Source organism: Pseudonaja textilis, chromosome 4 (genome assembly GCF_049901715.1).
Source record: "Pseudonaja textilis isolate UNSWEBS1 chromosome 4, rPseTex1.2, whole genome shotgun sequence".
Taxonomy (NCBI): domain Eukaryota; kingdom Metazoa; phylum Chordata; class Lepidosauria; order Squamata; family Elapidae; genus Pseudonaja; species Pseudonaja textilis.
In genome coordinates, this window is record NC_141993.1 from 33,370,076 (window position 1) to 33,395,082 (window position 25,007).

The window sequence follows — 25,007 nt, forward strand, 5'->3', positions numbered from 1 at the left end:
TATTTAGTTCAGTGTTATAATACATGTATTTACTTGTATTGAAGCATACTGAATTCTTATTCACTAACCAACTATACTTTACAGTTGCACCAAAGTAATGAATGTACAGAAATATTAAGGATGGACAGATTTTTGCATTTGTCTTTTAAACAGTATACATTTAGTTCTTTCAGAGGAGCTAAAATGAATAATGTTTGTGAACTAGTTTGAATTTATTTTCTTGGCTGCTGGAATGAAATTGAATGTGCACTTCATTTTCAAGGTAATAAAGCGGCTATTTCAGTATTCAAAAACTATAAGCTATTAGTATACTTACTGATAGGCTTAATCTTGTGATCGATACTTTCCTTTTCTCATGCCACCAAATGATTTTATATATTATTCCTGTTTTATGCAAATGTACCGTGTTTCTCATATAATAAGGCCGGGTCTTATTTTTTTTTTTGAGCCCTGAAAAAACGGCAAGGCTCTCTTTTCGGGGGTGACTTAATTCCCTTCCTTGCATCCTTGGGCGGGCGGTGACAGCTTGGATGTTGACCTCGGCGTTGGTGGGGCACTTCATATCGGGAGATCTTCCGCCACCATTGCTTTCCCTTCCTCCCATGCTGCCGCGGCATTTGGAGCATCACCACAGCATTTGGCGCAGCCACGCAGGGCTGGCCAGGGCTCCTCCCTGCAATCGAAGCCCGGCAGAGACACTCGGCTTCAGGCGCTCCTGTCGCCGCCACCTGAGCATCGTTCGAAGGCAAAGCCCATTCTTTTAAAAATGACTCCCTACTACAACAAAGCCTCCCCTGCCTGAGAGAGCAGCCCAACCCCACGTGGGGAGTCAAATCTCCTGGGGCCACAGCACGGCCCACCCGGGAGAAGCGCTCAGCCGCCATCCCTGTCTGGCGCGGGTAGAGTGTGAAGAGCTTCGCCTGGGGCACCCAGCGCAGCTGACAGGCAGGCCCTCCTACCTGCGGCGGAGCTCTAGACAAGGCAGCGAGCGCCTCCCTGCCGGGCCTTCCGTTCATCCCGTCAGGGCCATGCCTGAGCCGGGCAGGTTGGGCAGAGCCGGGAAAGCGAGCCGCAGGTGCGTGCCCGCCTGCCAAGGGAAAGAGCCAGGCCGATCCGAGGTTGGCTTCCCAAGTCCCTCCAGCCCGACCTCGAAGGGGCCACTGGGAGAGGCCGCCTGAGGCAGTGATGGCGCCCACCCGTCCACGGACAGGGAGGCGAGGCAATGGCCCGTGCCGTGTCCTCCGAGCTGAGCCCCACCGAGCGCCTCTGCCCATGCCGCTGCAGCATCCACCAACACCGAGGTCAACGCAGGCAGCACCATACCCGAGTATGCAGCAAAAGTAATTGGTGACAGTAAGGAGGTTGGTGGCGAGGCATGGCTGCCCGCAGGGTGCTCCTAACAGCAAGCCCCCTGCCCTTCCCCCCATTTTGCATGTTTTAAAATAGGCCCTAATTTGGAGGGAGGGGCTTAATTTCATTTTATGGCTATAAAACATGCTGGGACTTCGTATTGGGGGAGGCCGTATTGTTGGAGAAACACGGTAGTATTTCCTTCTCCATAATACTATTTAACTCCTTTAACCTGGACAAGTTCTTATAGTTTTCTTAGCAAGGTTTTTCACAAATGGCTTGCCATTGCTTCCTTCCTATGGCTGAGAAAAAGTGACTATCCCAAGGCCACCCAACTGGCTTCGTGGCAAAGAATTCATGGTCCCCTAGTTTCTAGCCAGATGTCTTCACCACTACACCAAATTGTATATATAAGTGCAAATGATATTTGTTATTCCATTTTAAGTGTGTTTTCTCTTCATTTTATTCTATAAACTGTTATTCTATAACAAAGATAGCAGGCTTTAACATTTTTTAAAATTTCCCTCACCTTTTTTCACTGTCCAACCCAAAGACATAGTGAAAATGGATAAAAATTAACCATGGTTATATTCTCTTTGCATGAAATTTGGCATTGTTCTTCAGAAATACCTTATTTTTCTGTCTTAGCAATCAGGCTAAACAGGGATGGGATCCGACTGGTATAACTACTGGTTCTGTTGTTCCGCGTTGCGCATGCATGCGCGAGTCACACGAGTGCAATTTACGACCTGCTGAGCTGCGTGCGGGTGCGCAGCAGTTGGAAAAGCCCTTTTTTCCTGCTTTTTCAACCGCAGTTGTGCCACGCAAAGCAGCTGTGGTTGAAAAAACAGGAAATAAAGGACAAGTAACTGGGCGGGTGGGCCAAAGCAGCAGCAGACACAACCTGTTCTGTGTCTGCTGCTCTTCAGAGCTACCGGTTCTGTAGGGCTGGACAGAACCGGTAGAATCCAACCCCTGAGGCTAAAAGTTTAAAACATATGTAAAGAAAGGTAACAAATTAAGATGTGATTCTTCTCCCTAAGTGGAAGGAAACTGCCACCTGCAACAGCTTAGTTACATTTAACAATTGAACACAGTAGGGATGTTAAGTAGATAGCACAAACTTATATTTTGCTGTTTAAAATTAACATTTCTTTATATCTGTATGAATACTCTATAAAAGTATAGGTTTGATGCATCATATTAAAAGTAAGGCAATGTGTTTTTTGTAGAAAATTTATTCCCCAATGGAACCACCCATTGGGGAATAAATTTTGGGTGGTAATTTGAAGCGCAATAAATGTGGGTGGTTCCATTGCCAAGAAAGCAGTTAAGGGTCACATTTTCAGAAGTATTAACTTTACCTAAAAAGAAATAAGAACACTTTTAAAACAGATGGTTGTTTATATACATCGGCATTTCCCTTAAACATTATTCTTAAAAAATAACAAGTATCCTCCAATTTGCAATCAGTTTCAGTTCCAAAATGACTAGCAATAAATGCAGATCTGTTTGTCCTAATAAAAATTTAATTGAGGCTTCTGCACTGAAGAGATTTAATCTCATGGCCTAAATTTATTATTTTAAATTTACAGTAAATTGTTTCCATCTATAATCTCTTCAAGAGTTAATTATGCTGTCATCAAACAAATGTAGCAAATGAAATGAAGAATCTCCAAGTAAAAGGTAATTATAAGGATATGTTAGTTACCAAAATTATTCAGTAACAATCACTCTTCAGAATGAAAATACCTTCTGTATAGCATTAAAACATCAACAGTATATAACATTTTCAAATAACTGTTTCAGCTGCTTTTTCCCCCTCCCACCTTTCACTATGGAAAAAATGATTTCTGCGTAAATATGGAGAGCATTCAGCCATACCCAATAGTTGTTCATTTGTCCAGGTTTGAATATTCTTAACGATACATGTTTAAGCAAGAACCTTTAAACATAATGCATTTCTGAAGGCTTCCTGTCTTATTTACATCTGGAAGGCAGTGATATTACACTAAGTCATGATGTCAGCATAAGACAGTTTAAAGCCGTATTTATTTTTCCTAAGATAAGTAAATAAAAGTACATAAAGTGTTTTGAATACACTTCTCTCTATAAGACTACAGATAGTCCTTGTTTTATGACTATTGCATAATAACCATTCAAAATTATGACACACCACCTAAAATCTACTTATGACCCCATTCCAAAGTTCTGATGGCTGCACGCATCACATTCCAGGTACTTGGCAGCTCACCTTTATGGATGATTGCAGCATTCCATGGTGATGTGAGTATGATTTAAAACATTTTTTTGCCAGTTTCCAGCCTTATTTGGCTGGTTTCCAATAAAAAATGCCCATAGGAATACATTGATTTGTATTTAACAACCACTTGTTAATGACTGCCCTATTCACTTGACCATGGTGTTTGACTGGAGCAAAAAAAAATAAGAAAATCAGGTTCAGTCTGTGGATGCCTTGATTTATGATGGATATTCTGGGTTCCACTAAAGTAATAAATGAAGGACTATCTGTATATTTTTTGCCAAAGAAAAGCAGTGAGAAGACTATTTTCTGAAATAAGGAAGGAGGAGCTCACCCCTTATTTGTTTGTATTAGGATGTAGTCGGATGTCTACAACTATTCAGGAATAGTATATAAATTTTAGTATGTAGTCTGAGTCTAAACTATTTAAAACCCCCAAATATCTAGTCTAATTGTTATATCACCCTATCCAACAGGAATTCTGGCTAACTTGAAAATCATTTTTACTACTACGTCTTTTGGATTTCATTATTTACCTTTGTCATGTAGGCATATTACTATTTTTAAAGTTCTAATCTATTAATCCATTATTTTCCATGAGATGGTGTTATTTATGCATTTTATAACACACAAAAATCACTACTCCCACTCAAAAAAGCGAGACTTCATGTTTAGGTAGCTGCAAGATCCTAAACTTTATTCATTCATTTAAAAATCATGCCATTTGAATAAAAACATCTATACCTAGGGTAGTAACAATATTCCTAACATTGCTTTTTGATTTCAGGTACCACAGGAAGTGAGGAACCCAGCAAATGCATACTTGCAGTCTCTGACAGTGAAGTTGATTCAGCAACATCACTTGCCTTAGAAATGAAATATGCATTGGATCCCAATCGGCAAATCAAGAAAAGAAACAAAGCTCTACAGGTGAGATTCAAAGACATCTGCGAAGCCCAGAATGAGCAAAGGGACAAACAACTTTCTTTGTTACAGCAGACTGACCAAAAGGAAGCAAAACCCATCTCTTACAGAGCAGCTTACCGAAAATACATGACAGTGCCTGCCCGAAGATCAATCCCTAATGTTACTAAAAGTACAGGAGTTCAGACTTCGCCTGAACTTAAAAAGTGTTACCAGACCTTCCCTTTGGACCGGAAAAAGGGAAATGTAATCAAAAGCATAGCTTCAGTTGATACTTTTCCAAGTCAAAACAATGGATTCCTAATTGATATTAAAGAGAAAGACAGCAAAATCTCAGGAGAGGCTGTTCAGTGCAGCAAGAAAGTTCCTGGATTTGTGACAGCTGAATTTATTTCACATACTAATGAACGCAGGAACGCAATAGAGCCGTTTTCTAAGGACAACTGTTTGGAGACATGTATAAGCACTGATTTGCACAGCTGTAGTAAAGAACCTCCTTCTGTACAGGATTCAGCAGCTTCAGTTTTAGAAGAGCCTGATTACCAGCTGCATGACAAAGCAAAACACCATACTGGGCCATTGAGGTACGAGGAAGCTAATCCAGCCAGCCAAGGAAAAGTGTTCAAAACAGAAGTAGCTTCTATCTACTTGCCCGCATCTGGTTCACACACATCACTGGCTGACCAGCAACATTCTGCAGCAACAGGGAATGACTGGTCCCTGTGTCCAGCCGAGGAGGAAGACAGAAAAAGAACTCTGCATCTTAATGGTCTGCTGTCACAAGCTGTGAGTACAGCTCAGGCCTGTCCCACACAGGCACAGTGCCAGTCTACCCAATGTAACGAACAGACCCTTCACATAAATGTTTCACCTATGGAAGGAAAACAGCCTTGTCAGACAGCAGTTGCTGTGAGTGAAAGATGTCAACAAATTGTGCCTCACACTGAAGTGGTAGATTTGAAAGCACAGCTACAGATGATGGAGAATCTGATCAGCTCCAGTCAGGAAACCATAAAGGTCTTGTTGGGTGTTATTCAGGAGTTGGAAAAGGGAGAAGCTCATAGAGAAGGGTAAGTTGATCTTTTTTAAATAATAATAATAATATATGCAAGAATCTCATTTGGGGAAAAAATCACTTGCATGAATTCTGTTGAACAATTTACATGTTTCTATTTACTCAGAAGGTGTTAGAAAACTATACTTTAGCATCTAACTTCACAGTAATGTATTAATGCTTTCCTTTCTATTTCATTGTGTCTCTAATGATCTTACAATATATGTGCTTTAGTACAAAGATACTCCTAAAAAACATGCTTCTGGTAACAACTGCTTTCAAAAATATTTAAATTAAAATATATTGCTTATATATATTTGTCATAAAATAAAGGGTCATATTAAAGCTAATAATATCTGCTATATGATTACCCAGAACTCTTTCATTAATTATTTAAAACCAGAATAGACTAGGAGGCAATAGAAAACATTGTTTACAATGCTGAAACTGCCCAAAAGAAAACCATTACTTCATAAAAATGAAGTATATTGCTCTGTGTTCTATAATTTTTTTTAAAGTATCGCTCGCAACATACTTAACAAGCACAGCTATTTACTCAGACTTGAGTAATTATGTCTTTATTTGATAATTGCAACTTCTGTTCTTTGGCATCTCACTTACACTCTTTTTACCCTTCTTAAAAAAAAACCCTTTTTACCCTTTTCTAAAAATATAATGCCTGTAATTGCTAGTTAATTCAGTTGCTGTAGTCAAACAAATGCAACTTTTTTAACTCCCAACTTCCTGTTTTGTGTAGCTCATGCTTCTCCTCACTTCAGTAAATGTTCCCTCTTTGATTCCTTTCATCATACCAAAGTTACTAATATGTGCCTTTTTCATTTGTGGCTTTAGAAGGTGCTTTCACCCAAAACATGCATTAGTGCATGTTGGTAATTGTTATATGCAATAATGTTTGCTTAACCAAACTGATTTATAGCACTTACTTAAATTTAAACTATATGTCACAAGGACAAGGTATACATTTCAAGTACATCAGAATGGTTTTCAATGTTTCTAGATTTAACTGATCATTTATTTTGTGCATGTTCTTTGACGTCTAATGGTCTAATTCAACCCTTTAATTCTGTGTATTGAAACACTGAGCATTTCATATTTGTATTTCCATTATATCATGGCATTAATGTTTTGTTGCCTCAGAAAGGCTGAATGTGGGATGACATAAAAGTATGGCACTGAAGAGGCCCTGTGTCTATTAAAGCAACAGACCTTAATGTTGACCTACTAGCAGAGATTGGCTGATTATAAGATTTAGATTGATTTCACGATTTAAATTATAAACGTGCAAAGTTTTGTGCATATTTTTTCAGGAAGTAGTCAGAAAACTACTTATGGCAACAGTACAACCCAGTTGGCATATATATAAATAAGGATTTAGGGCTTTCTATAGTATTCCTTCCTTTCTCTTTCTGATGGAAAATAAACATCAAAGTCTTAAAACTAACATGTCAAAAGGACCGAGATTCAGAATACACAGTTTAACATATAAAATGTAGCCTAACCAGACCTATTCTACTTCTTCTTAAAGAAGCTTGTAGTGAGAGAAGCATTATTTCTATTTCACATGCTAGTTTATTGGTTATTATTTCCAAACAATTTCTTTTCCATCAGACCCATTTAAAACTACCATTTAAAAGAAAGTTTTAGTACATCCCTGGGAAGGATGGAACTACATTCTTTGCCCCCATTGGGAGAAAAGGTGGCGATTGATCTTTATTCATAACTTACTGTAGAATATAAATTTGAGGAGAAATAACATTGAGATTCAGAATGCAGACTAGGGACCTAGAAACATAAGGACACTAGGACAGATAAACAGGAATACCAATGATTCATAACCACAAAGCATTATGTGTTGTCAAAAGGTAAATGTTTCCACTATTCATATAGCTATGACTAGACTAACCTAATGAATAAAGGCTTATAGTTTATAGAAAAGAACAAAGACCTACTTCCCTTGTTTAGATTTAAAAAGATATTCAAAAAGCAGCAAGACTTAAAAGTGATTACAGGCCCTCATATAGTTAGTTTTGTATATATTTCCTTATATCTCAAGTGAAGTGAACAAATTTATATATACAGAGAGAAAAAAAACAATAAATTGGTATAAATGTCATAGTTTTTAATTGACATAAAGTAGAAAAAATATTAAAATGACTGTTGAAATTAAAACATATAGGCTCTTTAAAAATATTGACACTTTACACTTATTTAAAAAGTTACATGAATATCTCATCTGATATATATAGTATTATGCATCTATCTCAGCAAGGAAACATTCATTACTTACTTTCTCTGATGAGAAGCATCTTATTTACAGGTTGCTGGAAAACCAGATTCTGGTAGATGCTTGTGAAACACTAGAGTATGAGTGGGCAAATATTCTAATTTAATAGCCTCTATATTTGACATGATCTAAAATATTGTAAACTGTTGTAAACTCAATAGATGAGTTATATATTGCAGATGTAAATGTGGCCATATAGTTCAAATAAATTAAACTATATATACTTTAGCTTAGAAGCTTCTATTTTAACCTATTCCTGATTATCATAAACTTTGATTTTAAATTGAATTGCTTTGCCTGTAGAAGATGACCAACCACTAAAATGACTTTAATAAAATTTTGTATTTTCCTTTCCAGAATATATAGCCACAGCCTTCTCTTTAACACATTTTATATCCCTATCCCTAAAACATTAGAAGAAGAAATAGCAGGCAGCTAATGGCTTATGGTTTAACTCATTTCATTCTTTTGCTTAAATAAACAAAAATAAATTTCTTCAATGTTTTTTGTAATTATAGCATTTTTACACTAGAAGAAGAATCTATTGTGATTTTTTTTCAATTCAAAACTATTTCAGTACCCAGGTACTTTTGAAAGGATAAAAATTTTAGGAAAATCATGGAAAACAGTAAATTGGCTGAGAACAGTATTAAACAAAATCTCTCTTCGAAAGTAAAAAGTCTTAGCATTTGTTCTTTTAAAAATACTTTTATTAATACATGATTTGTTACAAATACAGGTTCTATTTCTAATGAACAAAATTAAAAGATTTAAATATTGTGCAATGCAACAGAGAAAAATAAAATTCCTGTTACTAAACACAGTCATAACAAAGCCTGCATAGGCTTGTGAAAGGATTATTTAGTAACAGCAATTTATGTATTTATTGTATTTTAATCCTAACCTTTTTACTTAGCTCGCATTACCACTTCTAGATAATGTATGTGATCAGGATTCTAAATTCAACAGAATCCATTTAAAAAATAGAAAGTGAATTCAATATTTAGAAGGTCTGAAACTAACCTTAGTTTTAATTATTAGGGAATTAATAATAATATTATAAAAATGGTACTATATACCAGGGGACCACCAAACTCATAATTTTAGATCCCAGGGACCACTAACCGGTTCTGTCCGCATGGCCTAATTTGTGGGTGTGGCTTGGTGGTCATGTGACTGGCTGGGCATGGCTTGTATGTAAATATTGTAAATATTTATATAAATATTTATTTTTTTTATTAAAAAAGAGCAACTTTTACCCAAAATCAGGCAAAGCAGGTAGACTGAGTTGCTCACAGAATCACAGATTCATTCAGAGGTCTATCTATCTGCCATTGGCTAGCTCAGTCTGTCACATAAAACTTGCTTGCAAGCAAACCCAGAAAATTAACTCACAACACACCATGCATGTAAATATTGATTTTTTTATATAAAAAAGAGCAACTTTTACCCAAAATCATGCAAAGCAGGCAGATTCAGTTGCTCACAGAATCATTCAGTGATCTATCTATCTGCCATTGGCTAGCTCAGTCTCTCAAATTTGCTTGCCGTGAGTCTGCATTGAATTTGCTTGCAAGCAGACCTTCAGTTCTAAGGGAGGTTCGGCTGTGCAGAGCCGAAGATCTAAACACTAGCTAGGAAGCAAGAAATCCAACCATTTCCTGCTTCCTAGCTAATCTAAATCTCCCAGCACAGCAGAATAGATGATGGTCACAAAAAGGAAAAATAGCAATTTAGCAGGCAAGTTTACCAGGTAAGGAGTGGGTGGGGAGGGTTCCCACAGACCATGCGGGCGGTGCAGCCTTGTGTTTCTGCATAGCCTGCTTTGTGGGGGTGCTCTGGGGGTAAGATTTCTCTGCGGCCCAGCAAAATTTTCTCATGGCCCACCAGCGGGCCGCTGCCCACTGGTTGGCAACCGCTGCTATATACCAAAGATAAGCAGTGCTGTACTTCTATAAATAGACAAGAAAAACAAAACGCAGCCAAATTTGTCTTCTCTTTTCATAGTACTCTAGACTATCTTCTTTCTCTTCGTAGTTTTCATGTTCACTCAAAATAAAATAAACAGTGAATAGTCTAGATCATCACTGATGCTGGATCCTGACTTGCTTTTTTTTCTCATGGGCCTGCCTATTTATTTATTTAAAAGGCTTATTTTTGCAGTCCTTAGAATGAATGCTGATAACTTGGTTGATTTCATTCACAATGCTGTTTCAATAGAATAAGGGTAAACAATCAGCTTGCACCTATGAGACTCCAGGAATATATGCTGAAATAATAATGTTTGTAGATAAGGAAGAAGGGGGGAGGGGTAATTCTAATAAATTTTCAAGTCTTACAGTTTCCTTATTAAGACTCTATATGGCTTGGTTCCTTTTTATTTTTAGAATTGTCTCTTCCAATACAATCAACTAATTCAATGAAATAGTCATGAGAGATAAAGGGTGCAGACCAGTAAGTTGTAATTATGGGATGCCTGAGCAAGGTTAGCTTGGTCCTTGATTGTATTTCAAAAGGCTTTGAAGACTATCTTCTTTTAAATACTAGTGATAAGAGTCAGTTTACCACCTTAATTTTGTTCTTTTACTGGCTTTGAATAATTATAATTTTATGCTCTGCTATTTGTATATCTCATCTATAATCTATAATTAATTAATATAATTAATTATAACATAATAAAATGTATATTATAGTCACAGGCTTTAAGGAAGCTCAAGAGGACAGTTTTAAATATTTTTTCTTTTAAATTTCAAGTTGATTTCATTGGTTAGTAAATCTATTGCTTAGTAAATAATAATTACAAAGTAATAATAATATATTAAATGTATATGTTCTACAACTCCCATGATTCTGGGATGTATATAATATATACTTTGGGCAATATATAGTATATAAGTGTATGCTGTAAATAAATATCAAACAACATCAAATGCAGTTTTTTCCTGTTTTTTTTTTTAATAAACTAAGCCTTGTGAAAGCAAACATATTTTTATTTATCTGTTGTGAACAGCAGGAATAAAATTGAAAGGGGAATGCACTTTTTTAAAAAAAGCTAACCATATGTATTATTCACAGTAACCAAGGCCTTGTTTTTTTGAAGTCCAGTCTATAGCTAGCAACTTGAGAGGAAGAGGAATGTTTTCTTCCATGTCGAGGAAAAACATCTTTTGAAGTGCTCCTTAATTCAGATGAATCCTAGATCTAAATGTATCATCATGTTTAATATATCAGTTAGTTTCTGTCAGAAAGTAAAGTCTCTTTTCAGGAAACTAAAGAAGCCATTTCTTTCAAACTTTCAAATTCTTTCCATATTTATTACACATATTATCTGATTAAATATTACATCTGTTTGATCTTGTTCCAGGGCAATAAACTCAATCTTTGATTTTTATTTTGAGTTGGAGAGGGTGCAGGTGACATAATTTAAAATTATTCTCTAATTCTACATCTTAAAACTCAGAAAAAATGTTCTCAACATAATTATGAAATTATAAGTACACTTAATTTTGCATTTTTCATTATATATTTTAAACTTTACACTTCTTACAAGAACAGCTATTAACTGAAACAATTAACTGATCAGCTTTTAACACTTTTGTCCCAATAAATATTTCTGTTCTACATAAATATGTACAGCAAAATATCTGTGAAAAATGTTACATAGGTCTACAGAAATCAGATTGCTACTTTTTGCTGTCTCATTTTCCCCTGCAAAATCCAGCTGGATTTTGAATCCTAATCCTACATAATTTTTTCACATGTATTTTTTCACAGATATTGTTCCAAGGGGAAAAACTTTATGTCGAAATCGGACCTTGACTATGTAATGAAAGCTTCTTCTCATTTGTTGAGACTTGACCCATTAAAGTAAGTCTTCTACTATAAGTGCTATTGGACTGTTATAAATAATAAACTATTTCATCCTAGTTCACGTATTAGAAATAATAAGTCCATTATGTATAAGAGAACTAGTAATATAAGACTGTCTTAAACAACTAAGGGAAAATATAAAACTGAATACAATTACTGTTAGAAAATCAAAGAAGTAAAGGGATTGCTGAATTTTGCACAAAATTCAGTACAATACACTAGTTATAATTCACTGGAAAATGACATTGTATATTGCTAAATTATACACTAGTTCCTTTTTGCACAACTTTACTGAACCAGGAAGAACCCAATTCGGATATTAAGGTGTAACATGCACACATTCAATAGTATACTTCGAGATATACAGCATGGACTGATTGTATTTCTCCATGTTTTCAGTTGATTGTGACAGCTAGGCTCAGGGATATGGGTAGCCTATCAAATCTCAGTAAATTGTTCCTTGTTTTTAGTGAGAATCTATCCTATAATACTGTTTGACTATCTGGATAGAGAGGGGGGAATTATTTGCTGAAAAATCCTGAAAGGCACATACCAAATATTGGATCCAAAATTCCAAAAGAAAAAAATGCTCTTCAAAAAAATAAAAACTGGAAGATGAAAGCTACAAGCTGATGGATGTTTAATAAATATTTATTATACGTCAATAAGAAATAGTGAGTGGAGGTTACATTGTGTTTATTTTTTTCTCCTTCCTTTGCTTTCACTCATTTTTACATTTAATGACATAAAGATACATATACAGAAAATGCTTTTTAACATACTAAAGTCAAGACCTCTTTTCCACAAAGTAGCCTGGCTATAATTCTGTAGATGTGTTTTAATAATTTTTTCATGAATGTAGATATTTTAAAGTTTCTTAGAACTTGCAACAATTCACCATTCTAGACTGTAAATAGTGCAAGTATATTTTGACATATTGTTGTCAAGATATAACTACCACACAAGTTCATTTTCTGTTGACTTTTGCCTCCAATGGCCACTTGTTTGACTCTTCTTTCAGTTATGCTCTCCCTTTTATTTTTATCATGAACCTTTGTCTTAGGAGTTATTTCTCATGGGAAAAAGCAGAACTTTAAAAAAATGCTATTGTTTCAAAACAGATCTTCCCAGAAAACATTTATTATCCTTGTACTATAGAAAATATTATCAAATGTTTTAGAGGCTTTAATGAACTAGTTAGCACATGTCTCAGAATATTTAAACCAAGAAATCATTCAGTTCTGTATATCCGTCTGAAAATCTGAGTATTGGCTTGCCTAACTTAAGCTAACTACCTCATTACACCCCCATTATCTTTTCTAAGAACTACACCCATATCATTGTAGTTAAACATGCAAATATTTTAATTAATTGCTGATAGATGCTACATGAGCACATGTGTGCCCTAAAACACCTTCTTTCCTTCAAAGTTCATGTTTGTTCAAGCCAAATCTATATCATATGTTTACTGTGAGACAAAAATGATCTCCTTGACAGGATACAAGTGTAATCAATATACCATATTCTCATAAATAGATCTGACAACAAATACTGCTAGCAGGAATGCAAGATAGAAATTTGTTCCATGAAATTAATGAAGTAGTTTGGAACTACAATTCAGGTTCCGTAAACTTGCCATCTTGACCTATATTTTACTTATTATTGTTTCAAATGAAAACTTACTTTATACATTCCAGATCTGATTAATTTTTATGGTCCAGGGTTTTCTTAGCAATGATTTTCAAAATTTGAGAATCTCTACTTTGTTTCTATAATTCTTTCTCAGTGTCCAGCTTTCATAGCTGTACATTAGCATTAGAAAGCTTTGAATATTTTGATCTTTATCTTTTTCGTCATGCTCTTATTTAACCCCTCCTCCCTAGAATTAATTTCCTCTTTAATTCTCCCACACAAAGTTCATCTTTACTCATGAGGCCAAGAAAACAGTTTTACCATCTTCTTTGCCATTACTTTTGTCTTAACATTTAACATTAACCTCTATTTGTACTTTGATTATGACCTCTTCTAAGTTACTTTCAGCTAATGAAATGGTGTTACCTACAAATTTTAAATAGTTAATATTGCAGCCTCTAATTTTGACTCTGTCTACTATTTCTACTAATCTTTCCACTCCTAAAAGTTTATTTATTGTAATAATTTAACACAGATGTACCTTGGTACTCAACTGCTTTGAAATTCATTGAATTTGATACTCAACACATTTTGATGTGAAAATTTTGTCCAGGTACTCACTGTTTGGTAGTTAACATGCAAGCTAGAACTTGTTGATGTCAGCTGCCTTTGACTCACTACATTATTCCTTATGAGAAAAATTTGTTTGGTACTCATCTTTTTAGGTATTCATTGCACCTTCCAGAACCGATTAATGATGAGTACCCAGGTACCACTGTATATAGTATAAATTTGGGGCAATGTATATTTGGTTTCACCTTTACACTTTCTCTATCTCAATACTTTCCTCCTCCCAAATTGGTTCTTACAGTTACAATGCAGCTCTAAGAATTTTTAAATTCCAAATAAGTAAATATCATGTTTATTATAGGCAATCTAGAAATATATATATAGTATGTGCACCCGCGTACACAGAATCATTGGATAATTTAATAGACAATATATGATGTCCTGGAATAATGTTGTCAAATATTTATCCAGTGTTTGAAATATCCCAGGAAATACATTGATTCTGCTGGACATTAATAGGATTTCAGATTTTACATGAATTCTAACAGTGCATTCTGATTTCAGCTGAGCATGAATAGGATTTTCAACTCCTATTCTCAGGATGAAAGAGAGAATAGCCCTGTTACTAAACTGGTTATTTTATCAAGAGACAACCTATTGTTGATTAGTGTCCCAATATACTCATCCAATTTCTTGCTCATCTTTATCTATATACTACCGTGTTTCTCATATAATAAGGCCGGGGTCTTTTTTTTTTTTTTTGAGCCCCAAAAAAATGGCTAGGCCCTCTTTTCAGGGGTGACTTAATTCCCCCCCCCCTTGCATCTTCAGGCAGGTGGGCGGCAACAGCTTGGATGTTGACCTCGGAGTTGGTGGGGCACTTCGTATCGGGGTCAACGCAGGCAGCACCATATCCGGGTGTGCAACAAAAGTACTTCCTAATAGCAAGCCCCCCCACTATTCCCCCCATTTCGCATGTTTTAATATAGGCCTTAATTTGGGGGGAGGGGCTTAATTTCATTTCATGCCTATAAAACATGCTGGGACTTCCGATTGGGGGAGGCCGTATTGTTGGAGAAACAGGGTCCTATGCATTGGCTACTTCTTCCGTATGTGTGTGTGCATATGAGAAATGTATAGTAGAGATTTGGCAGGGGATTTGCTCATACATCTCCTAACTTTTTAAAGAACAAGCTTTTAACTAAAATGTGAGGAGCTGGGGACACACAATAAAATGTGTGAGCTAAGGTTTAATGTATTGTTATTCTTACCCTATCTTGTTTTTAAATCTGATTGAGTAGTCTCCTCCCATTTATCAGTTGTCTAATTTACCCCATGGCATAACTCAGACTTAACATTCCATGGCACTACTGAAGATGCATATACCTCTCTTATATAATTTGATGTTTTTCCATAAGCATAATCTACTAGTTAGGAACTTGAAATTTTCATTTGGAATTGAAATGAATGTATATTTGTTCTTTATTTCTCTGGAAGTATAATCCAGTGAAGCATAAAACAGTGGCTATATGCTCTTAACAAGAAGTCTGTCCCCAATATTTCTCAAGGAAAAAAATATAATTTCCAAAATTTAGAGAAATTTGACATTGGCAATATGGTACAGTACTTTGAATCCAGAACAGTTTTTTTTTCCTTGAGTCATATAAAGTATGCTTAAATCTTGGTGAAAAAAATCCTGATTTTTAGTTTATATACAGTATCTTAGGCTATGTTGCCATTGTGAATTCTAATATCAGTAGAGATCTGTGGTATACCATAAATAACTGAACAGACCAGATATCTTTTAATTTCAGACTAAAGGTCACATGGGCCACTAGGTGGCGAAAATGAGCATAAACTAAAGAAATTACTACTGTAATGAGAATTCACTGAACTTCTCTTAAATGAGACACTGCAAAACTATTGTAGGTTTTATTCTTAATCATTTGGAATACTGATTAATTATTGGGATATGGAAACAGACTACATTTGTTTAGAGAGTACACTTAGCCAAAAGTCAGTTTTCTATTGCCTTTTGTTTGGAAGAAGTAATCATTGAGCCAAAAATAGAAATAGAAACCACTGTGTAATTAATGCTGAAAGTAGCTTGGTCAGAAATGAACATTAGTGTAAACATTTTCTATCATATAGTTCAAATATTTGGTATCTAAAATTATTAGAACTTACAGGTAGTCCTCGGCTTTCAACCATTCATTTAGTAACCAACAACAACAATGAAAAAGTGACTTATGACAGGTTTTCACACTTACAACCATTGCACATCTCCATGGACACATGATCAAAATTCAGGTGCTTGGCAACCGATTCATATTTATGAAGGTTACAGTATCTCAGGTCATGTGATCACCTTTTGCGATCTTTGGATGAGAAAAGTCAATCGGGAAGCCACTTTTCAACCATGTTACTAATTTAACAACTGTGGCATGAAAGGTCATAAAATGGGACAAAACTCACTTAACAACTATCTCAGTGTTCTGACCTAAACCTGGTTCCAAGAGAGTAAACACAAAACAAAGGTAACAGCACCTTTTTCTGTTTCATTCACTAATCCTGTTTCTTCACAGATAATAGGCTGCTTCCAACTAATTAGCTCCAACAAGAAAGACAGCCTTTTGCAAGGCTGCCAAAAACAACAGATAAAGTTCCTAAACAATAAATCAAAGAGTCTCCAAACCACCAACTCAGATATTCTAACATCTACCAGGCTCGAGTATCACACTTCATTGTCTCCTGCAAAGAACTGCAGTTTCTCAGCTGGCTTTTATTTTCTCGGGGAGGAGCCATTACCTTCCAGCCTTACTCCCGAGTTGCCTGTGTTGCGGCAGCTGCCCTTTCCTTCCAGAAACCCTACGTGCACGTGCGCTGAGCACGGGCTCCTTGGGGGCCTCATCACTGCTGCCAGCCTCCACAATCTCCAAAGTCAGCATTCCACTCCCTGATGGTACTGGCCCCATCCCTGCATCACACACAGGTCCCTCATCTGACTCCTTGCCATCTGCACCTGCTGCCAGCGAACCACAACAGTTAGCAACAGAAATTTTGGGCTCAATTGTGGTCTGAAGTCGAGGACCATCATACCTATTTTTGAAACTGGAGTTGCTCCGGAGTAGTTTCCCATTAAGGAATAGACCTGGTAGCTGAAGCATCAAACTAAATTCCCACGTTCAGAAATGATGTGTCAAAATAATGGGGGAGAGAGACGACAAAAGCAATCAATACATCTTTAAAGCTATCCTAACCAGAAAACTTGGCAGAGAAGTGGTTAGACATTTAGTCAACAAAAGAATAAAAAAATATTCAAGATGGTTATAGAGGCAAGAGAAAAAGTGAATAAATTGTACACAGAACACTTTATTACCAGTGGTAGACAGCCAGCAAACATAATTTTACCTTACCCCTCATCAAAGGTTCTTGAGTAAACTTAGCAGTTGAGACAAGAGGACCTATTTTATGGATTCATTGATTGATTTTTTTCAAAATGGCTGCACACATGGATGCAGCGGCTAACTGCTCCTTCTTTCAGTGTATGGTGTGTATGGTTCTGTGTGTGTTTTGGATCCTTTCCTTGATTGAATCCTGTGGGGCAAGGAGCATCTATAGTTGGCAAGCCTTGTTACAAATCGGACTGGCTGTGAATGTGAAAAGGCTATTAAGGACAATTTTATACATTCTCATAACATGCTAAAGGAGGCAGCTAGGCCCCTGGGGGAGCCATGGACCACTATCCCTGTGGGAAGGAGGAAGAGGTGGAGAAAGAAGAACAGGAAGAGAGAATGCCATGCTGGGGTTGTCTTTAGGCTGAATAAGTTTCCACACAAGCCTTCAATTCCAAGTATATTTCTTACCAATGAAAGATCTCTGACTAACAAAATGGATGAATTAAGGCTACAGATTGCAAAGACTAAATTCATCAAGAACTGCTATGTTTTGCTAATCAGAGAAACTTGGCTTCATTCATTCATTCCAGATGCAGCTGTTGAGCTGGAAGGCTACCATATCTCACCGGCAGGACAGGAGTAAAAATTCTGACAAGATCAAAGGGGGAGGTTTAAGCCTTTATGTGAACAAAAGCTGGTGTATCAATACATAGACTGTAGACAGCCACTGCTTCCTGGATCTGGAATATATAACTCTTAAATGTATACCCATATATCTTCTGCGGGAATTCAGCGTGGTTTTGATTACTGCAGTTTATGTCCCACCTGATGCCAATAGCTTTGGATTCTTGTATAACATTGTTAGTAATCAGCAGAATAAGTATCCTGATGCTGTGCATATCATAGCGGGTTAATCAAGCTGATTTAAAAGAAGTTCTCCCTAAATTCTATCAGCATGATAAGTGTGCTACTAGAGGAGCAAACATATTGGACAAAGTATATACCAACATCAAACATGGCTATAAGGTTATACAACTACCACATTTGGGACAATCAGACCATATGTCACTGCTTTTAGCACCAGCATACATCTCTCTTAGGAGACGGGCTCTGCCTATAATAAAGACAGTGAAATCTTGGCCAGAAGATGCTTCCCAACAACTTCAGGATTGTTTTGAGAACACAAATTGGGACATCTTTTACCACCCTGACCTAGAAGAGCACATTGCAATTGTTCTGTGCTATATCAAACACTGCACAGATACTGTGGATAAACGTATTAGGATCTATCCCAATCAGAAACCCTGGATGACCAAGGAAGTCCAGCGCCTCTTGTGTGAGAGGACCAAGGCCTTTAGGTCCGGTGATGGGGCAAGATACAGTGTTGCCAGAGCTAATCTGAAGAAAGATATTCGGAAGGCCAAGACTGATTATAAGAGGAAGATTGAGGATAATTTTTATAGCAATAACATGAGGCAGGTTTGGTGAGAGATTCAACAAATTACAAACCATCAATCGACCAATGTCATCCCTGCTGAGGGGGATGCTTCATTGGCAGAGGAACTGAATCATTAATTTGCTCGCTTTGAAGTGAAGACATAAGATACGGATAAAATACAACTACCAACCAATTGTAACCCCACCTCATTGTGGAGGAACAGGAGGTGAGGAGCATTCTGAGGGCTGTGGACCCTAGAAAGGCTGCGAGTCCTGATGGTATCTCTGGCCTAGTGCTTAAAGACTGTGCTGATCAGTTGGCAGGAGTCTTTACCAGGATCTTCAATTGGTTTTTATCCCAGTCCACTATTCCATCTTGTTTGAAGGTTTCCACCATTGTTCCGCTGCCAAAGAAGTTCCCTATCAATAACCTCAATGATTACAGACCAGTGGCACTCACTCCTATCATCATGAAGTGCTTTGAGAAATTGGTCTGCCAGCACATCATTTCTGGTCTTCCACATACATTTGATAAACACCAGTTTGCATACAGAAAAAATAGATCTACAGAGGATGCTATAGCCATCACTCTTCACACTGCTCTGACTCATCTAGAACAGCGGGGGTGCTATGTGAGGATGCTCTTTGTGGATTTTAGTTCTGTGTTTAACACAATTCTTCCACATAGACTAGTGACTAAACTTCTGGACTTTGGGCTTTCTAATTCAATCTGTGTTTGGATTATGGATTTCCTGTCTAGTTGCTCACAGAGGGTCAGATTAGGTAATCATACCTCTTCAGCCCTTATTCTTAACATTGATACACCACAAGATTGTGTGTTAAGTCCCTTACTCTATACTCTTGATATGCATGGCTGCATTCCCACTCACGCTAGTAATACTATTGCTAAATTTGCAGATGATACAACAGTGGTAGGACTTATCTCCGGGGGGGGATGAGTCTGCCTACTGAGATGAGGTGGACCAGTTGCTTTCATGGTGTGGAGACTATAACTTGGTCCTCAACACCAATAAGACCAAGGAGCTTATATGGATTATAGAAGGAACAGATCAGACATCCAGCCCTTGCTTATCATTGGAAACCAAGTGGAGCAAGTGGCTAGTTTTAAGTTTCTGGGTGTTACCCTAAAAGAGGACCTGACCTGGGGTGTCCACATTGTAGTCTTGGTCAAAAGCCCAGAAGAGATTATACTACCTGAGACTTCTCATAAAACAACTGAATGAAAAACTGCTGGTGACCTTCTACTGCTGCACCATAGAGAGTATTTTAACATACTGCACTTCTGTATGGTTTGCCAATTACACCGTGGCAGATAGGAAAGCACTCCAGAGGGTTAACATCATTGCCCAGAAGGTCATTGGTTGCTGTCTCGCCTCTTTGGAAGAGTTTTATAGCTCCCGCTGCCTTAAGAAAGTTCAAAATGATCCATCTCATCCTGGGCACCCTTTTTTTTAACTATTACCATCTGGCAGATGGTACAGAATAATAAAAACAAGGACAAATAGGCTAAAAAACAGCTTCTATCCCAGGGCAGTAGCTCTTTTGAATTCTGCTATAAAATGCAGTGTTGCTGCTAGAGAGTCCAGCCCCACCCTTACTTCATCCGATTCTGGTAAGGTATGTTGGTGTTTAACGTTCTGTTTGGCTTCCAGAGACACTCACTTAAGTCTGTCAAGTATCTTTGCCAAAGCTGGGGAGACTCCCAGAGGCAGACTCAGCTCTATGACATCTTCAGGAGGAGTCTAACCCATCCTGGACTCTCTAGCAGCGTAGATAGAAAGGGTGTTCTCAGGTCATTATACCAATGCCCATTCTAATCTTTTTCAATCTTTTTAGAGGTGTTCCAGTTATAAACCTGAATAAAGCAAGGCCCAACCTCAGAACTCACAAACACAATAGGTACTATGCTAATTCAGTAATGAAAAGACAGTAAATATTTGTTTATATCCCATTTCTATCCTGCCCTACAATAAATGATCAGGAAGTTTAAATAACAAAAGTAAAATCAATCACATCAATACTAACATAGTAGTATATTACATAAGCAGTCCAGATCCACCAACTGTTAAAAAAACATTAATAGTTTTCCAAAAAGCAGGCAAAATTGGTTGCCCTTTACCTCATGATATCTTATAACATATATTGATTTATTTAATGTAAGATATTTTATAACATTTATTTATTTTATATACAATATATAGTTACCCATCTTATAACAAAGTATAACAATCATGGGTCATGCTGAAGTGTTCCTCCAGACCTCTCTCCCTTTACCTTACAAGGGATAAAATGTTTAGCAACATTTCTAAAATGGGCACATAGGTAAAGCTGATCCTAATAGGAAGGATAATTCTGAGAACTTGTGGTTCCAAGCCACAAAGGGCTTTAAAGATTAAAAACCATAACTCTAAATAAGGCACTATTGAAACCAGTGCTGCATAGAAGACGACTGCTTTTATTATAACTGCTGTAGCCCTGCAAGTCTTAATGTGTTTTCTCCTTTCTCACCTTATGTGAACTAGGGAGGGCCTTTTCTGGTATGGTTTCTCAGATTAGTTTTTTGGCCCAGGCTCAAACCCTGCTTATCTAACTATTGCATTGGTAGGACCTCTTCGCTCCTGCCTTCAAGGCCATTTCCTGTGGCCTATATAATAATCAATGCAGTGACCTCAACAAAAGTGTAACATTACTAAATCTACTTCATGTTGCTAGCAATCAGGTCATTATAATTTGAACCCATTACAACTAAATAATTTTCAATGGACCCATGTACATTGCTTTAATCTACTTGCAAGTTGATAACAATTCATTGATACATGGTAATCTAGGTCAGAAAGGCCAGCTGGAGCGCTAATGAAAATGTGTAAAAACCTTCATGATCAGGTTTCAACCTTATACTTGAATAATAATCCATGTCCAAGCCCCCTGGTTGCATATGTGCTTCTTCAGAGGAGTGTAACCCTATCTGCAGCCAACTTTGGGACAGTTCAGTTAGAACCTTCATCTAAAACTTGACATCAGTTCTAAAATTAGCTCTAGGCAGGACTGCACTCCTCTTAAGGACAGGATATGCAACCTGGGAGATTTGAGATATGTACCTCTTATTCAACTCTGTCTTACAAGGATTTAATATGAGCTTGTTTTGTCCCATTTAGCCCCTCACAGCCTCCAAATACTGAGTCAGTGGTTCCATAGCTTGCCTAGAACTGACTGAAGTTGTGTTGTACAGTTCATCATCATCATCATCGTCAATCATCATCATCCTGCTGATATTTCATCCAGCTCCTAACAATTTCATGAAGATGCTGTGCTGTGTTCATGAAGATGCTCCTAGCAATTTCATGAAGATGCTTTCATGAAGATGCTGGAGATTTGCTTGCATAGGAGGATTTAGTTCCCCTTTCTCTTGTAGTCCTACTAGAGCATATAAAATAATCTAAGTGGTGGGGGAAGGAACTCTCCAGAGGAAATTTTGAGAGCAAGAATGAGTTACATATGATTGCTATTGCCCTGTAAACAGAATCAACTTCTGCTGATATATTACTAAATGCTACACAAAGTCTTACATTTTATTTTGCTTTAATTGAGCTATATTGTGATCTTGCATTTTGCTATATAAATAAAACTGATAAAGGAGTCCTGAAAACCAGCTCCTACAGTGTTCTTCACTAACCTATGTAATCTTCAGGTAACAGGAATAATATTAAGTGTCACCTTATTTTGACACTATTACAAACAACACACATGAAAACATTCATGAGATGTATATCCCAATAGCCTAATATGGCAATTAAATATGATAAAAAGTAAAGTGAAATTTAAAACAACTATCTGGATTTTCAAACATTTACACTGTACAAAATGGATCCCAATTTCATTAGAGTGGACATTGTGTGTATGGTATACAAAATTATGTAGTTTTTCTCCAAATCCAATAAACTGAAAATAAGTTATGTATAAGTAATATTTTCTAAAATGTATTCAGATTTATTCCATAGTTGCAGATGTATCATTCATGATTGATTTACAAAGCAATACAGTGGTCAAATATAATAAAACTATAGTTTTAGAATGATTTTTGATACCTTTCCTTCCTTCTTTTGTTGGCAGAATATTTCATTTTGAATAATGTGGATTTTAGAGATGCATTTATTTTATATACACATTTTAGGACAAAATATTCATTTATAAGAACAAATGTTTATGGTTGCTTGCAGTTTATATTCTGATCTATCTTCTTATTTTTTATATGTGTACAAACTGAAATCCATAAATACACTGAATCATCAATTAGAAGAATTTATAGCCAAAGTAAATATTCCTATTGGGAATGGAATTTCACATTTTTATAAAATCTTTTTTTTAAATGGCAATATGTGGCAGTAGTAACCATTCTGCTTACTCTAGTACAGAGTCAGTGTTAACTATGTAATTCACCAAAGTTGTTTTCATATTTTTTCAATCCCACCTTTATAATTTCTACAAAACACACACAGCAGGAATACCTAATATTCCTTCCTTTTCCTATTTTCCCCACAACAACAGCCCTGTGAAATGGGTTGGGCCGGCAGAGCGTGACTGGCCTAAAACAGGACTAGTAGTCAGTCGCCTGGTTTCTAGCCCGGCAGAACAAACTGCAGCTATAGAAATCATTCTGTTGAAATGGAAGATACCTTTAAAAACTTTGCTAATGCTTTGCATTGAAATACTGCACTCAGTCAAGACTACTGTCTTCTGGTTTAGAATAACAAATGATTGCTTATTTTGGTACATTACTCTGAATAGTGATGTTTACCATCACCTTTTAAGTATCACTCAGTAATATCACTTAAATACAGATAGGCCTCTATCCACAATTGCAGTTTGGAATTTAGATTGTAAATTGTTGCAAGTGTTAAGCTTTCTCAGACATGATTATTCAACAAAGAGAAAACTGCCTGCCAGAGGGGGATAGACAGCTGCTTCCATATGCAGAAGGGGACTGAAGCACTGGGCTGGAGGAAATTTTGTCTCCAGAGTTTCTTTTCTCCCTTCCAGAGCTGCAATTTTCTTCTTGCCTGCCAGAGAGACTCCAACCCACACGAGCGAAGGGTCAGGCAGGCAGGACTTTTACTCTCAAGCACAGTGGCTGAAATTAAGCCTGTCTCAAAATCCAACCATGGATTTCAAGACAGACTTTTTCAGCCAGGAACCAGATAGTTTATGGTAAAAACACCTGTGAGTTTTTCCTATGGACTTTCTGGGAAACCAGGTAGAGAAGATTGCATAAGGCTTTTGGCAACCTGCTATAAGTGTGAGTGGGTTGACAAAAGCCATATCGCAATCACATAACAAACTGTAAGTTCAGGCACAGATCATATGTCCCTTCATTTTGAACTGTGACTGAACAAATGGTTGCTAAATGAGGACTACCTGCATTTTTTTTCTAAGTGTCCAGATGCTAACTAAAAACATTTAAATCATTCTATTTTTCCAACCCATACAAGATAAGATAGTAATATTTATAATCATATTTAAAATGAGATGTTTACTGTAGCAAATTGTAATTAGAACTAAATAAATCATAACTTAGGGTTTAACATTACTGATCTCAAAGTGGGATTGTTATGATATTTACTAGAATCCAATTGGACAAAAAGGTTTTCATTTATGTAATTAGGGTATTATTAATTACTGCATTTGGGCAGGAGCTTTTAGTCACAGCTAATGAAATAAGATCTCTGAACAGCTAAGAATTAATTCAGCTGATAACATATTTCTGAAGGTTGAAACTTCTTCCAAACTACTGTATAAGTTATACCATTAATATTATCATTCTAACCTTTGAAAATAAAGTAATTTCGGTTTAAATTAATTTGGCTAGGATTCAATAGAGTATGTTGCACAACCATTTCTTCTTGGGTAAGACCTGAGTGATTGTAATTACATTGTTCAGTTTCTGGCTAATTACTGATAAAGTCTGAGAAAATATTGGTCTAAAAGTTTATCAGCCAGACAAAGTTATTGGAAACTTCCCTATATTAAACACATTATAATGCGCAGCAGTAAGGGTCCAGTAAATGGTCTTAAGTTCAGCTGTCCAAGAGAAGCAAAAAGAGCCCTAAGCTCTTTCAGAAACAGTCCTGAATATGAAAGTTTATTCTGGGCCAAAATGCGGATTTCATCAGAGACAGTTTTTTTATG

At 36.7% G+C, this 25,007-nt stretch overlaps 2 protein-coding genes across 5 annotated transcripts in view; one reads left to right on the plus strand and one right to left on the minus strand.

Annotated features, from left to right (window-relative positions):
• Nucleotides 1-25,007, minus strand: part of DOCK1 (dedicator of cytokinesis 1) — a 399,928-nt gene that overhangs the window by 214,263 nt on the left and 160,658 nt on the right. The gene's annotated exons all lie outside the window — the stretch shown is intronic.
• INSYN2A (inhibitory synaptic factor 2A) overlaps nucleotides 1-25,007 on the plus strand; it is a 55,438-nt gene that overhangs the window by 14,206 nt on the left and 16,225 nt on the right. For 2 of the 4 annotated variants that reach the window (XM_026704956.2, XM_087932535.1), the window contains exons 3-4: nucleotides 4,401-5,607; nucleotides 11,671-11,763. In XM_026704956.2, coding sequence (XP_026560741.1) covers nucleotides 4,401-5,607; nucleotides 11,671-11,763 — 1,300 coding nt within the window. Of the gene's footprint in view, nucleotides 1-4,400; nucleotides 5,608-11,670; nucleotides 11,764-21,979; nucleotides 22,076-25,007 lie in introns of those variants that run through there. The other 2 variants (XM_087932537.1, XM_087932536.1) reach the window with 2 other exon arrangements.